Source organism: Silene latifolia, chromosome 11, assembly GCF_048544455.1.
Source record: "Silene latifolia isolate original U9 population chromosome 11, ASM4854445v1, whole genome shotgun sequence".
Lineage (NCBI taxonomy): Eukaryota > Viridiplantae > Streptophyta > Magnoliopsida > Caryophyllales > Caryophyllaceae > Silene > Silene latifolia.
Window position 1 is genome coordinate 124,769,414 of NC_133536.1, and position 14,403 is coordinate 124,783,816.

The 14,403-nt window shown below is 38.1% G+C and overlaps 1 protein-coding gene and 1 pseudogene across 2 annotated transcripts in view; both read right to left on the reverse strand.

The window, feature by feature from the left end:
• LOC141611897 (myb-related protein 315-like) overlaps positions 1-2,601 on the reverse strand; it is a 29,172-nt gene extending 26,571 nt beyond the window's left edge. Inside the window, exons 1-2 of one of the 2 annotated variants that reach the window (XM_074430549.1) lie at positions 2,414-2,601; positions 2,112-2,297 (exon numbers count right to left, since the gene is read on the reverse strand). In XM_074430549.1, the coding sequence (XP_074286650.1) occupies positions 2,112-2,244 (133 nt within the window). In that variant the 5' untranslated portion in view covers positions 2,245-2,297; positions 2,414-2,601. Of the gene's footprint in view, positions 1-2,111 lie in introns of both variants that reach the window. The other variant, XM_074430548.1, reaches the window with a different exon arrangement.
• Positions 2,602-7,923: 5,322 nt separating this feature from the next.
• On the reverse strand, positions 7,924-8,022 carry LOC141616019 (small nucleolar RNA R71; annotated as a pseudogene).
• Between the last annotated feature and the right edge of the window lie 6,381 nt (positions 8,023-14,403).

The following is a 14,403-nucleotide window of genomic DNA, read 5'->3' on the forward strand; positions in this document are numbered from 1 at the left end:
CAACCAATGATAAAGGGAAGCTACGTGAGGTGAATAATTCCTTTCAAGTAATTTTGATATGAAGGATATGGGTGATGCATCTTATGTCATTGGCATTAAGATCCATAGAGATAGATCTCGAGGCATTTTTGGGTTGTCTCAAGAGGCCTATATCAATAAAGTACTTGAAAGATTCAGGATGAAAGATTGTTCACCAAGTGTAGTACCAATTGTGAAAGGTGAACGGTTCTGCATAGACCAGTGCCCCAGGAATGACATTGAAAATGAACAAATGAAGAATATTCTATGTGCTTCAGCTGTTGGTAGCATTATGTATGCTCAGGTCTGTACCAGGCCCAACATTGCATATGCGGATGGAGTGTTACGAAGATATCACAGTAACCCAGGTCTTGATCACTGGAAGGGTTCAAAGAAAGTGTTGAGATACCTTCAAGGTACTAAGGATTACATGCTTATGTTTAGACGGACTGAGAATCTTGAAGTAGTAGGTTACTCCGACTCCGACTACGCTGGTTGCATAGATTCACGTAAATCCACATCAGGATATGTGTTTATGTTAGCTGATGGAGCTGTGACATGGAGGAGTATGAAGCAAACCTTGATGGCTACTTCTACTATGGAGGCTGAGTTCGTATCTTGTTTTGAGGCTACCTCACACGGTGTTTGGTTGAAAAGTTTCATATATCTGGGCTCAGAATTGTTGACTCTATTTGTAAGCCGCTAAGAATGTATTGTGATAATTCAGCTGCTGTGTTTATGACTAAGAATAATAAAAGTGGAAGTCGTAGTAAACACATCGACATAAAGTATCTAGCCATAAAAGAACGTGTTCAGGAAAAGAAAGTGATCATTGAACACATTAGCACAGAGTTGATGATTGAAGATCCCTTGCCTAAAGTCATGCCAATTAAGACTTTCAAGGATCATGTAGTGAGAATGAGACTTGGTTCCATTATGCACTACCTTCATTAAGTTTTGTAAGAAACTTTTATTATGTTGGATATTTTATCGCTTGGATTATTTGCGCATATTTATTAAAGTTATGTCGAGAAATATCATTTTGTTTGAACCTCGAGTAAACATGAGGTTTACTCATTAAATTAAATGTGTGTGGTGTGAGTGACTAGATATATTGTGATACATGGAAGATTAATTCCTGCTCTAAGAGAATTCGTCGCCATGATCCATATGTTGTGTCTCTTATTAAATGGACCAAGTGGGAGAATATAAGATATTCCACAAATAAATAAGTATTACATTAATATTTAATTAAGTCATTTTCTGGAAATTAAGTTGGTCCATTGTATGGTGGAATTTACCTAGGATTCTGTTTCCACTATTGTCTCCCATAACCTACCACTCACAATTTAGGAAACTATTCAGTTGACTTTTTGATGGCAAAAGTCTATATAAGGAGAACATACTTATTCTGATTAAGAAAATACACCATCTAAATTGTGAGGCCGAGGGTTTGGAAGCCAAGTCAGATTTGGGGTATAAGAATTGGGGTTATTCATTAAGACGGATCAATTATTTCAAGCAATTGCTGGAGGTAAGTAATCGATCTGTTTTTTCGCTTCCGCGTTCAGTTTATACATGTTCATTATGAGATTAGAACATGTTAATTTAGACTATAAAACTTACAAAACTCAATTAGTTTACGAGGCATATCCTGATTTCCGCGTTAATCAAATTGTTGTTTGTGTGAGAAAACATACAATAGCCTTTTATCGTGTTATTTTAATATTTATAAGTAGTTGTTTGTGTGAGAAAAATAAATTATCGTGTTATGAAGTGTATCTAAGAATTATGCTTAGTCAAATTTTTATTTTCTTTTTTTCCAAAAAAATATAAGTGAAAAAATGAAATAGTTAAGGGTACACATGAGAAAATCCCTTATAATTTATCTAGAGAATATTAACATACCAACAATTTTACAAAAATGTTTTCATAGTTGTGAACTTTTAGTTGAATACTCCCATGTGTTGGTGGCGTTTAAGAATCAATTTCCATTTTCAAAATCATTAATAAATTTCTCGTCTTTCATGCAAATAACATAAGCATTTTTTTTTTAATCAGAACGTTATTAAAAAAGGAATGAAGAAAAGAACCTGCAAGCTTTGGAACGGTTCGCCAACATTGAATACCATTATTGAGGATGAAATTCATAAGCTTATGATCTTCCTCAATAGTCCATGGTCCTCGCTTCAACCCAACCTTGTCGCAACAAGGCTGCCTTCCCATCTTGCCAGGCCAGATAGATAGCTTCCACTTGAATTTTGAACCAGGTCACTTTGCTGTGTATCAATGTATCATAATATAAGACCAACGATACGATGGACCGATAATTGCATGTAAGTTGGTTTATATATAATTGTTGAAAGGTTTTAAAAAATGCGGAAAAGGGACGGACCATAAAGGAACTTAAATTCCAAGCAAAGATGCTGACAGATAATACTCGACATTTTAAAACAATGTTGTAGTTTATAAGGGGAGAAAAATGATTGATAGAATGATCGTAGCCGTGAAAAGCATGTAGCAAGTCTCATAATATATCAAATTTTAAGCTACTTTTTTTTTAGAGAAACAATGAAGAGAGTCTAGTTTTTGTAGGCACAAATGATTAGCATAACAAAATAAAAAAGGATATTAAACGCGGCTCATCTTATGTTGACCACAAATTCTTGTTTCAGACGGACACTTTTGGTCTTATTTGTCAGACGGATAAAATGTTACCATTTTTTAAGAAAATGTGACCAATTAATTCACAAAATGTTATGACTGGAGGTGTCATTTTTTACCCTGAAAATTATGTGAACAATAATGGTAACATGTTATCAGAAAATAACAACATTTTATTGTAAAATGATGACATGTTACCCGTCTTATTTCAGACCAAAAGCAATGGTCTTAAGAAAAACGGACCGGTTGTTGACAAGTAATTGTTAATCACAAAGTTAGAAGCAATTTGGTGTTTTCTTGGACATTTGTGGAAAATAATAAACCAAGAAGAAGATTGATTAAGATTCTTTTACTTTGGCGGCCCCTTCAAGGCTGGCTTAGCTTTGTCGTTGCATTGCGCGCACTTCCACTCCTAACATACAACAATTAGTCTCGCTATAGATGGATATTCGACAACTATAAACGGGTCAAATATACTTAAAATAATAACATTTTTGGGCTCCACTATGCAACTTATTGTTTGTCTTATACTTAAAGTGGATGGATATTTGACCCATCTATAACTATAAACGGATATCCCCGATTATAATGAGAATTTGTGAACATACAATAAGAGTTAAGACTAATTGAAGTTTACTTAACATTCATCGAAATCATCTCCTATATTATAATAAGAATATAAAAATTCTCAAAAAATTTCACTCAAAACACATCTACTTATATAAGGAAATAAATGAGATTCTTTTACTAGTGAAAATTTTATGGTCTAATCATAAGGCATAGGAAGCTACATGGGAAGCTGAAACTGTAATGAGGGACAAGTATCCTAGTTTTTTTTGTTTAAGTAAGTTGGTTACGGAGACGTAACCCTTTTTTTTCTAAGGGAGATAAGATGTAATACCTCGTGTTTTTGTGACATTTTGAAGTTAGTTTAATAATAAAAGTAGCTTTTTATCAATTTAATTTGTGTAATTCGAGTTGTTTTTTTTTTTTCGGCCAGTTGGGTGATTTGAGTGAACTTGGGGACAAAGTTCTTTTTAAGGAGGGAAGACTGTAATAACCCACATTTTAAGGCTTAATAAATAGTTAGTCAACGGTGGAAATATTAAAAGAGTGTTTTATAAATTATAATTATTTATTAATTAGGAATTATGCTGTGAGACGGAATGAAATAATAAAATAATGAATGAGTCGGGATGGTGAGTTAGCCGTGTATAATAGCCGTGTATGGGGAGGTGTTGGACTAACAATACTAATAATACAATAATAAGATAGTAATAATAATAATACATAATACATAATTGGTAGTTCCTAGTACCTTCCTAATAACTTACCTTACTACTATATATAGATGACAAGTACCTTACAATTGCCTTTATTCACTCATAAATTCATAAGCACAAAATGATTCACAAATATAGTGAGAGAGAGAGAGAGAGAGAGAGAGAGAGAGAGAGAGAGAGAGAGAGAGAGAGAGAGAGAGAGAGAGAGAGAGAGAGAGAGAGAGAGAGAGAGAGAGAGAGATCTAGAAGGGAAGAAAGGGAATTGACTCAATTAATCGTCTCAAGGTAAGATTTCTTAAAAACCGTCTCATAATATAACTCATCTCGTAATTATTTCATATAACTCGTAAATTGGACCACCTTGTGACTTAACAATGTCGTGACCTTAACCGTGGATGTAATACCCGCCTTGTTTAGGGATCCGTTGACTGACCTGTTGATCATGGGAGGCCCTTAATAAGAAGATTATGCTGTCATCGTGACTCGATACTCGACCTAGTAAACGTTACTCGGCCGAGTATCTGTGGTACTCGACCGAGTACCTCGTCTGACGGCGTGTTATTACAAAACGCGGTGACTAAAACATAATTCATTTCGACGTTTCATTTTATCATTTCTAAAACCTAAACTCTCTCTCTCCCCCTCTCTCTCTCCCAATTCTTTCATCCCTCTCTTCATATCTTGGGTAGCCTTGAACACTAATCCGGGAAGGGAGGCAATCTATGCATGATGTTACCGAGTCGGGTGTCGCCGCCTTTGACATCGCTTTGTCCTTCGAGGCGAGTTTGTGTATAATTGTGTGTTGTGCAGTAGATCTTGAATAGCTTAGTAATAGGGTACGGTTGTTGTTTGTAGGAAACGATATGGAGTCTTGCCTGACGTGGTGTGATTGATGCTTTCTATGGAATAGCGAAAAGGTAGGATTTCCATATTCAGTTGATTGCATAATTGGTTATAAGATGGCATTTGTATTGATTGATTGGTATTATTATTGTGATTTTGGTTGATTGTGATGTCTCTGTGACGTGACTCACACACTAGTCCCCGAACTAGCCTCGTTCCTATGCTTTCTTGCATGCATTAGGGTCGTTTCTTATCTGTAGCTTCCTACTTTGCATATTCTTTGAGGTTTTGTGTCCTTGGTAGGAGAGGAATGCTAACCTTGCATATATGGAGCAAAATGGAGCTAAATGGATCACATCTAACGACCAAGCAACAAAGGGGAGACCAATACTAAAGGCCTAGGTCAATAAAACAAGTATTTGGGCAATGATATAGGACCCCAAGGCTCCTCAATGATCCCTACGGATCATGAGGCAGAAAATTAAAGAAGAAGCCACACTGGCCTATGAGACGGGCGTCCCAAGCTCAGCCCGAGCGTCCTGAAGAACAAGATGGGCATCCCTAGACTCTGCCCGAGCGCCCCACAAGCAAGACGAGCGGATTTCCTTACAGCATGGGCGTCCATCAGGGTTAGGTCAAGCGGCTCCTTAGAGGACTTGCAAGGCGTTAATCTTCATCTTAGAGACTTAATCGTCATTTAAGCCCTTATTAACCTAATATTTGTACTTAGTATAAATACTCGCTTGTAATAGGAGATTAGTATCAAGTCATTAGAGTAGATTAGAAATCAATTAGCTTAGTCCTCTATTTACTAAATGAATAGGTGAAATTAAGAATTTTCCCGCTCAAATCACCCTCAACTACTTTTGGGCCTTAATAGTAAATAGGTTTGGTTATTCTCAAATATTGGGCTTAAACTTTGTTTAATCTATACAATTTTTGGCCTACTTTATACTTCTAATTTTTCAATATTTATAGAGAAATATTTTACACTTAAATACTTTAGACTACCATATATTTTACATATATGCTATATTCCATGATATATGTCAGTTTATAAGATTACTATATATTTTACTCATACTATTATTATCACATTTTAACCATAAATATATTTTAATTATTATATTTAAAAATTTTCTCAATCTCTCTTATTTGAAAAATACATCGCCGAAATACTAATTAGTGTGATTTTATAAAATACGAAAATCTCCCTAAAATACAACACCAAATACACAATATTTATTAAAATTAGTAAATGTAATAATATTTTGATTTTTCGTAAGTAAAATTGTCCTCACGTCTTCCCTTTTCTATCTTAATAATTAATGGAACACATCAATATTGTAGACTTGACAGTAGATTTAAAGTGTAGTTATTAATAATGCTCATTTCTCTATATATTACAATCTAAAATACCGTGCATATGTGCACGGGATCTAAACTAGTTACACATTAATCCTTCCTTAATTATTGTTGAAGAATTCTTAGATCTAGTTGGGTAATTGGAAGATTATTTGGGATTTATTGAAGAATTGACAACTCTTTATTCATCAATCAAGTTCTCTTCTATTATTCTTTCCTTTCCATTTGTTCATCATAAGTTTGGTACAATTTCTTTACTCCTTGCTTAATTATTGTTTATTGAATTTACTCATTCGATCACCATGTTTAGCCTTGTTAATATGATTGACACCCTTATTAGCATGTTTTCCATGATCATGAGTGAGTAGTCTCATAACTAGGGTTAATTAGGAATTAGGTGAATTAATCATGGGGTAGATCTTAAATTAATAAGTTCATATGATTGCTTGCTTGTTGTAGTTTCAACTTATGCATATATTATGCTTGATAAAATGCTTGATTGACAACCTAGCATGAATCTCTTATCCATTCAACAAGACTTGTAAGACATAAAGCAACTCAAGGCTTGTTAGACCATGCATATAGTTGAATAGGGAGAATTAAGTCGACTTGTAGGAGTTGTAAAGTCTTGACCGACTCGGCTCCGAGACCCAAAACTTCCTAGGAATTGTAAGATATAAACTAACTAGATTCCACTACAACAATAATTTGCTTGCATCTATGAAACTTGTTTATGTGATCTCACCATGATTCCCTTACGAACCCATGACACCCTAGTGCCTTAGTCAATTGTTTACAAACCCTATTTTCTTGCTTTGCTTCGCTTTCATTTGTTTACATTTTCTTTGTTAAGTAGTTTAGATTTCAAACCTCAAAATCAACTCAAATTGTGACACCCTAAGACATAACTCTTTACAACCGATAAATCAATACAATACCCGTCCCTTGGGATCCGACATTTACTTAACAGTCTACTAAGAGTAGTTAGTTGAGATTAGAAATATTGTTTTGATTGGTAAGCTTAGACGACAATGTTTGAACCGAATAAAAAATGGCGCCATTGCCGGGGACGGTGTTCAATTGAATTGTTATCACTTGTTGTTTTTAGTTGTATCTTTCTTAACCTTGGGGAAGTCAAACTACTCAAGGTAGTTTAATTGTTTTCTAGTTGTTTGATTTTTGCATGTCCAGGAGATCACAAGGCGGTCTTTTGCCTATTGATTCCGAGATTGAGAGAATCTTGACCAATATTAGAAGAACCGTTAGAGGGACTTCGACAATTGTGGGTATTGGAGAACTTGTCGACACTGGTATCATCCACTCGGATAGTGTTGAGTTTACCAACCCTTTTGCAAGACAAGGACAGGAGAACCCAATTCAAAACCAACCACAAAATCAACCTACAATGCCTAAATTTTCATCTCATTCCGTACCTACCGAAGAAAACCTACCAAATGGTACTCCAACACCACTCCACTTGACCGGTAATTTTATTGCCAAATACGCATTCATACAATTAGTTGAGAGAAGTCAATTTGGAGGGATGCCTAGTGAAGATCCTCATCTACACATGGAGACTTTTTCTGACTATTGTGATGCAATTTCCCAAACGAGGGTAACTCAAGACCGAATTCGATGGGTATTGTTGCCTTTTTCTTTGATCGGAGCCGCAAAGCAATGGTTAAAGAGCCTAGACAAGGCCACTCTTAGAATTGATTCATGGAAGAAGTTAGCACTTGCCTTCTACAAGAGCCCAAATCACCGGGTTCAAGTAAAGAGATGAAGAGTCTCTATATGAGGCTTGGGAGAGATTCAAAGGTACATGTCTCTTTTGTCCTCATCATGGACTAAGCGAATGGTTTCTTGTTCAACAATTTTGGAACGGATTGTATGAAGATGTAAGGAATGTGCTCAACATGGGTTGTAATGGAAGATTCACCGAGGTAGATGACAACCAAACTTGGGCAAAGATAGAGGAGATGGCGGTCCACAACTCTCAATATAGTAGGCCAAGAAAAGCTACTCGGGGAGGGAGACATGAAATTGACTCCGTCACACAATTTAGTGCCGATTTGGGTGCCCAACTATGCTCCCATATTGACACAATGAACTTGAAATTTGGGAAAGCCAAAGCCAAGATGAATGAAGCTTCTCAATCATCCAAGCAACTTGTCAATGCCATGGTGGCAACATCTTCTATTCCAAATGGAGTGTGTGAAAATTGTGGAACTTTGGGACATGATCAACAAGAGTGTAGGGGCACAAGTGAGCAAGTGAATGCTTTCCAAGCATACAATAATGACACCCCGTACTTCAACAATTACAATGAAAACACCACATTTCACCCAAACTTCTCATACAAAAGCCAAAATGTTCAAAATCCTCAACCAACATACACCCCACCTCCAATGAGAAATCCTACTCAAAGACCATACTTCAACCAAAATCAACCCTCTTACAATCAATCCAATGACCAAGCTTTTGATGTTAAAAAGCGGTCCTCCAAATGCAAAAGAGCCAACAAGATTTCTTTGCTCAAATGCAAAGATATAGCCAAGCCAAATACACTACCATCAACAATATCCTTGCTCATACCAAGATGTTGGAAACACAATTGTCCCAATTGGCTTCTTCAAGTTCCCAAAGGCAAAAAGGATAATTACTTTCTCAAGGTAATCCTCCTACAAGACATGAAACCATCAATGCCAATCACTTGAGGAGTGGTTCAAGATATGAGGGACCTAAGGTGCTAATTGAAGAGGGTGTTATTGAGGAAAGTGTCAAGCAAATAAATGTGATGGAACCATTGAGAAGAAATTCTAAGGTAGTAGAACCAACTACTAATTACTCATTGAAGAAGAGAAATGAGGAGAAGGCAAAAGAGGTTGAAAAAGAACCTATTGTGATTAGACTTTTGTTTCCAAATCGCCAAGCCAAGCCCAAGCTTGATGAGCAACTTGGAAAGTTCATGGAGATTATGAAGAACCTAGAGGTTTCTATACCATTCACGGAGTTGATCAACCATGTTTCGGCCTGTACAACATACATGAAAGACATCCTTACCAAGAAGAAATCCATAAGGAAGTTGGAAACCATCGCCTTCATAAAGATAAGTAGTGCAATTCTTCAAGGGAATTCCCCACCTAAGGTCAAGGATCCGGGAAGTTTCTCCATTCCATGTACCATTGGCGACACCACAATCAACAAGGCACTATGTGATCTAGGTTCAAGTATGAGTGTCATGCCATATTCGATATGTGAAAGACTAGGAGTGGGAGAGCTCAAGTACGCTAACATGACCTTACAAATGGCAGACCGAACAAGAAGGAAACCACTCGGGGTATGGGAAGATGTGCCCATGAGGATTGGAAAGTTTTTCATACCAATGGACTTTGTTATTGTTGATATGGAGGAAGATTCCAACATTCCAATCATTATAGGAAGACCATTCCTACACACCGCCGGAGCGGTGATTGATGTAAAGCACGGGATGCTCACACTTGAAGTAGGTGATGAAACAATCACCTTTAATCTTGATAAGACTATGAGAGCTCCTAACATGCTTGAGCCATGCTTTATGGTTGATCACTATAGTCGGGAATGTGACAAGAAGAAAATGGAATCCCCATTCAAAGGACAAGTGAAAGATGGAAATCTCAAAGAGAAGGGCAAAGACACACAACCCAATTGGAAGAAAGATATTGATGTTGTTGAAGTGGCTCTATCCGAAGAGCATGTAATTTTTCACAACAAGAATGAGAGCTTGCAAAGCTCACCCATGACAAGTATCAATGGAGGCCTCATCGGCCATGCCAATAAGGAAGAAGAGTTGCTCTTGCCAACTGTAAGACCCCCGTACACAAAGACGCCTTACCAAGGACCATGCCAGTGTATGAAGGTATTACCATCTCGGTTGCCCGAGGTAGTAGATCAAATAAACAATAGAAGAACATTTATATTATAATACTTTAAACCTTTACAACTAAAAACAACGTAATGAGATACAAAATGATAACTATGACAACTACTAAGCTCATGCGTCGGGACATCTACTCCGGTAGCGTGGTGGCTCGACTCCCCTCCAAGCCCATCAGCAAATAGACCAACTGTACCTGCTAAACCAACTACTCACCATCCCCTAATGGATCACCACAGTTTTGAAAACACAACACGGGGTCAGTTACTGAATAACCAAACAAGACAAGTACAAAAGGCAACCAGCTGATCTTCAACCTCCTCCGGTCTCCCGATCTCACACAGTATCCGACTACACACCGAAGTGTGTAGTCCTACCAGATTACCCATCGCAACAGGTAATCCTTGCCGCCAGTGGGGGACCGCAGCCAATCCCCACCTAAGCCCCGCTCATCAACGAGCGATATCCTTGTCCCTTAATGTGCACATCCCCTCCCGTGGCGGGTTCCACGGAGGGCGAACTAGGGTGTGAAGCCACTACCGCTAGTGACTCCACCACAATCATCACAACACTAACACCACAACAACACCAACGACAAAATCTCAAATCAATTAAACAGGAACTGATTAGGGAAACCCTACCTTATCGCCAACCATGAAAATGCACCCACAATAAGCCAAGCAAGACTCCGAGACGCATCCTACAAACGATAACCATATCCTATTATAAGACTACCCCAAAAGCCTACTGAAAAGACAACAAAACGCGAATTACCTAGTGACGCGGACCGACGGCGACAACGACGACATCCTCACACGCATCCTTCATGTGTAAACCCGTCCCCTTCCATGGTTAAAGTCTAGGCTAGATGAGAGTATAGGGAAAGGTGGGTGATAGGTGAGAGAGGGATAAATTAGGGTTAGAGTGAAATGGAACCGTCGAAAATGAAATAAGACTTGCGAACTTGCGTTTTATAATAACGCGTCAACATCGGCCATACTCGGTCGAGTACTCTCATACTCGGCCGAGTAAGCCCTACTCGGTCGAGTGTTCCTACTACTCGGTCGAGTAGTCTCTACTAGGTCGAGCGAATAACCGCATAAGTCACTTATCCTCCCTTATCTTCTCACCTATCCCCCCCTAGGGTTTTCCATGGTCAAAAGGGTCGGTCAAAAGGGTCCTTAAACATAGTGGGTATTACAGTCTTCCCCCCTTAAAAGGAACTTCGTCCTCGAAGTTAAACCCATACCTCCCAACCGCCAAGACCGCAACATAAGGAAACCTCTCATTACTCAATCCAGCACATAGGATTCACAAGACTCCGACCGCTACAAAACACATGAGATGCACAGGACTCCGACCACTACAGAGTTTATGACAACATCACCCAGATATAGCGACAACATCACTCCGATATAGCATCCAATTCTAACATCGGTTACAAACATTAAGTTCGTGACAACATAGAAGGGAAAAGATGAACATAGAAAAGGAGGTGAACCACAAAGGAACTTTGGTTTATATGAACTTTTATACCGCGGTGTTATCTACCCCTCTAAAAAGGGACTTCGTCCCCGAAGTTCGTTCCACCCAGATAACTACGGTCAACCAAAAGCAGAACAACAATTATGGAACATATACCCTGGTACGAATTAAACACACACCTCTACACGTAAGTAAACATTCACTTTATGAATGCCAGACAAGGAAATGATACACACAACACACCTAACGAACTATAAGAAGTATGAAATGTCATTGTCCTTGATTAAAGAGGGGATTCTACTACATACTACTACGAACACAATCACACTACGTATTACCTTTACCATCATACTTTAAGCTCTCCCATATATCATGATCACGTGTACAAGGTACCCTATAATAAGGTCCGGAGACACCCACAAAATATTGAGGCACACATAAGACTAAAAAGTTAACCATTGAAGGCTATAACGATTTGCCACAACGTAAGGTGCGTAATCCGGGTACTTGGCCGAGTATACTAGTGTACTCGGTCGAGTAAGCGCTACTCGGCGAGTATGATGTTACACTCGGTCGAGTTTTCGTGGGCAATGGGTAAATTTTCGACATTACGCACAAGTTTGCCAATGATCATACCTGCACCAAGTCACATACTACATTTCTAACTAAAAGTTTATGTCTACGAGGTCCCGAACATAGTATGCAAAAGCAAATAGCGGCCTTATGGCCAATTACAGTCATCCGAAAGTAAAGAGTACGATAAGGAATGATAAATATCTATCAACAAACCGAAAACAAGTCCAGCAATACAACGAAATCACATATCCGGACCCTCCTTCATGTCCTCACCACCACCTGCACCAGATGTACCAGCTCCTGATGTACCTGCTCCCTGAAAAGCTCCCACTGAGTAGCCTCCACCGCCTAGCTGACTGCCGTAGTTGGCTCCCCACGGTCCCGCGAAGCAGCCAAACTCAGTCTCCTCGGGTGGCCTCCAAAAGCCAGGATCAACTCCGTAATTGTGGAAGACTCCAGTGTCCACTCCGGGTCCCCTCCACAAAACGGGCTATGCCAACTCGGTCCCTATACCCTGGTTATAGGCCATCTCATGCATGTTGCGGAGCACCAAGGTAGTGGAGATCCGCTTAGTCAAGTCAGTCACCTGCATCCTAGGATCATGCACTATGGGGTAGGGCGAGTACTTGAGCTCTCCCACCACAATTTCCCTCTATGACCCATGTAGAGGAAGTGTGCTCCCTTGGCACTTATGGGAGTGAAGGTAAAACTTTGAAGGAAGAGGTTGATGAATTTGAACTTGCAATCTTTGGAGAATTGAGAGGCCAAGAGGAAAACTATGATGTTGGCATCTTTGATCATAGTTTGGAAGAAATTGAAGCTCTTTTCTTTGGAAATGGTTCAAGTTCTAAGGAAGGTCAAGAAGAAAGTGAAGATAATGAAAGCATGAATGACCTCAATGATGAGAAGTTGACTCCTCCACATCTTATCCTTCAACTATCCCCTCATCAAAGAAATGAGAACTCTCCTTCTATTATTGAAGGATTGATGAATCAATGCTCTATCATCATAGAATTTGAAAGAGATGGTAAAGAGTGGAAGCCTCCGGATGAATATGGGCAATACTTCATACATTGTATTGACAAGAATCTTGTGCTTGTTGGTTTGAAGCATTGGAAGAAGCCAAGTGCCAAGGGCAAAACAAATGGGAGAGTGTTCGGCAAGTTCTATTCCAAGCCAAGATGGCTAAACTACGTTTTGACATCGCCAATCTCCTATTTATGCTTACATGAAGCCCATTCAAAAGCCTTTGACCGGTTGTTGAGAGCATTAAACAACATGGACAACATCAATAACCATGGCAACAAGGAATGAGTTTGGTGGAGTCCTCCCTCAAACCACCATTTGTAAGATATCCTATCCTTTATCTTTGCATTACATTTACACTTGCATTTAGTTATTTACATATACATTTAGCTTGCATTTGTATTATATTTCATATTGCATTTACATTAGTTAGTTCATATAGTATAGTTGTATTGTAATATATCTCACATGTTTCATGTAGATAGTTGCATATAGACTAGAATTCATGCATAATCACTAATGACCAATCCTATTCTTTTCTACACTAGAAATAGTGTTTAAATCGGTTTGGGGAGGTTTGATCATAAGTGACCATAGTTTAAAACATGCATCATCTAGTGTAGATTGCATTCATTTGTTACATATGTCATATAGAATTGCATTTAGTTAGAGCATGCATTCATTCATATCATATCATTGCATTTGCACTTTATTTCAAAAAATCAAAAATTCAAAAACATGTATTTCTTTTTCATTCCTACTCCTACATGTATATTGAGGACAATGTCCAAAATAAAGTGGGGGATGGGAATTTATATTCCAAAAATGCATAAAAATTGAAAAATTTCGAAAAATCACAAAAATATGTCTTTTAATTTCATAAAAACAAAAACCATAAAAAATTGAAAAATTGAAAAATCCAAAAACATGTTCATTTCCTTTGTAGTGTAGTCATGTATATATTATTGTATATATTGTGTTTGTTTATCCTTTTTCACATTGATTGACTACGCCACATCCGAGACATGAGGAACATGAAGACCGCATGGTATGATCTTTCCAATCTCCTTTTTCCTCTTTATGCTAATGACTATGTGGCTTTATTTTGATTGATGCGGTATAACAATGTGAATTTAGGACTTGCATTTAGTGTATTTGTCATATTAGTTGGTAGAATCACTTGCATTAGGATGTTTATATGCTAGTTGCATCATGGCATGTAGTTGC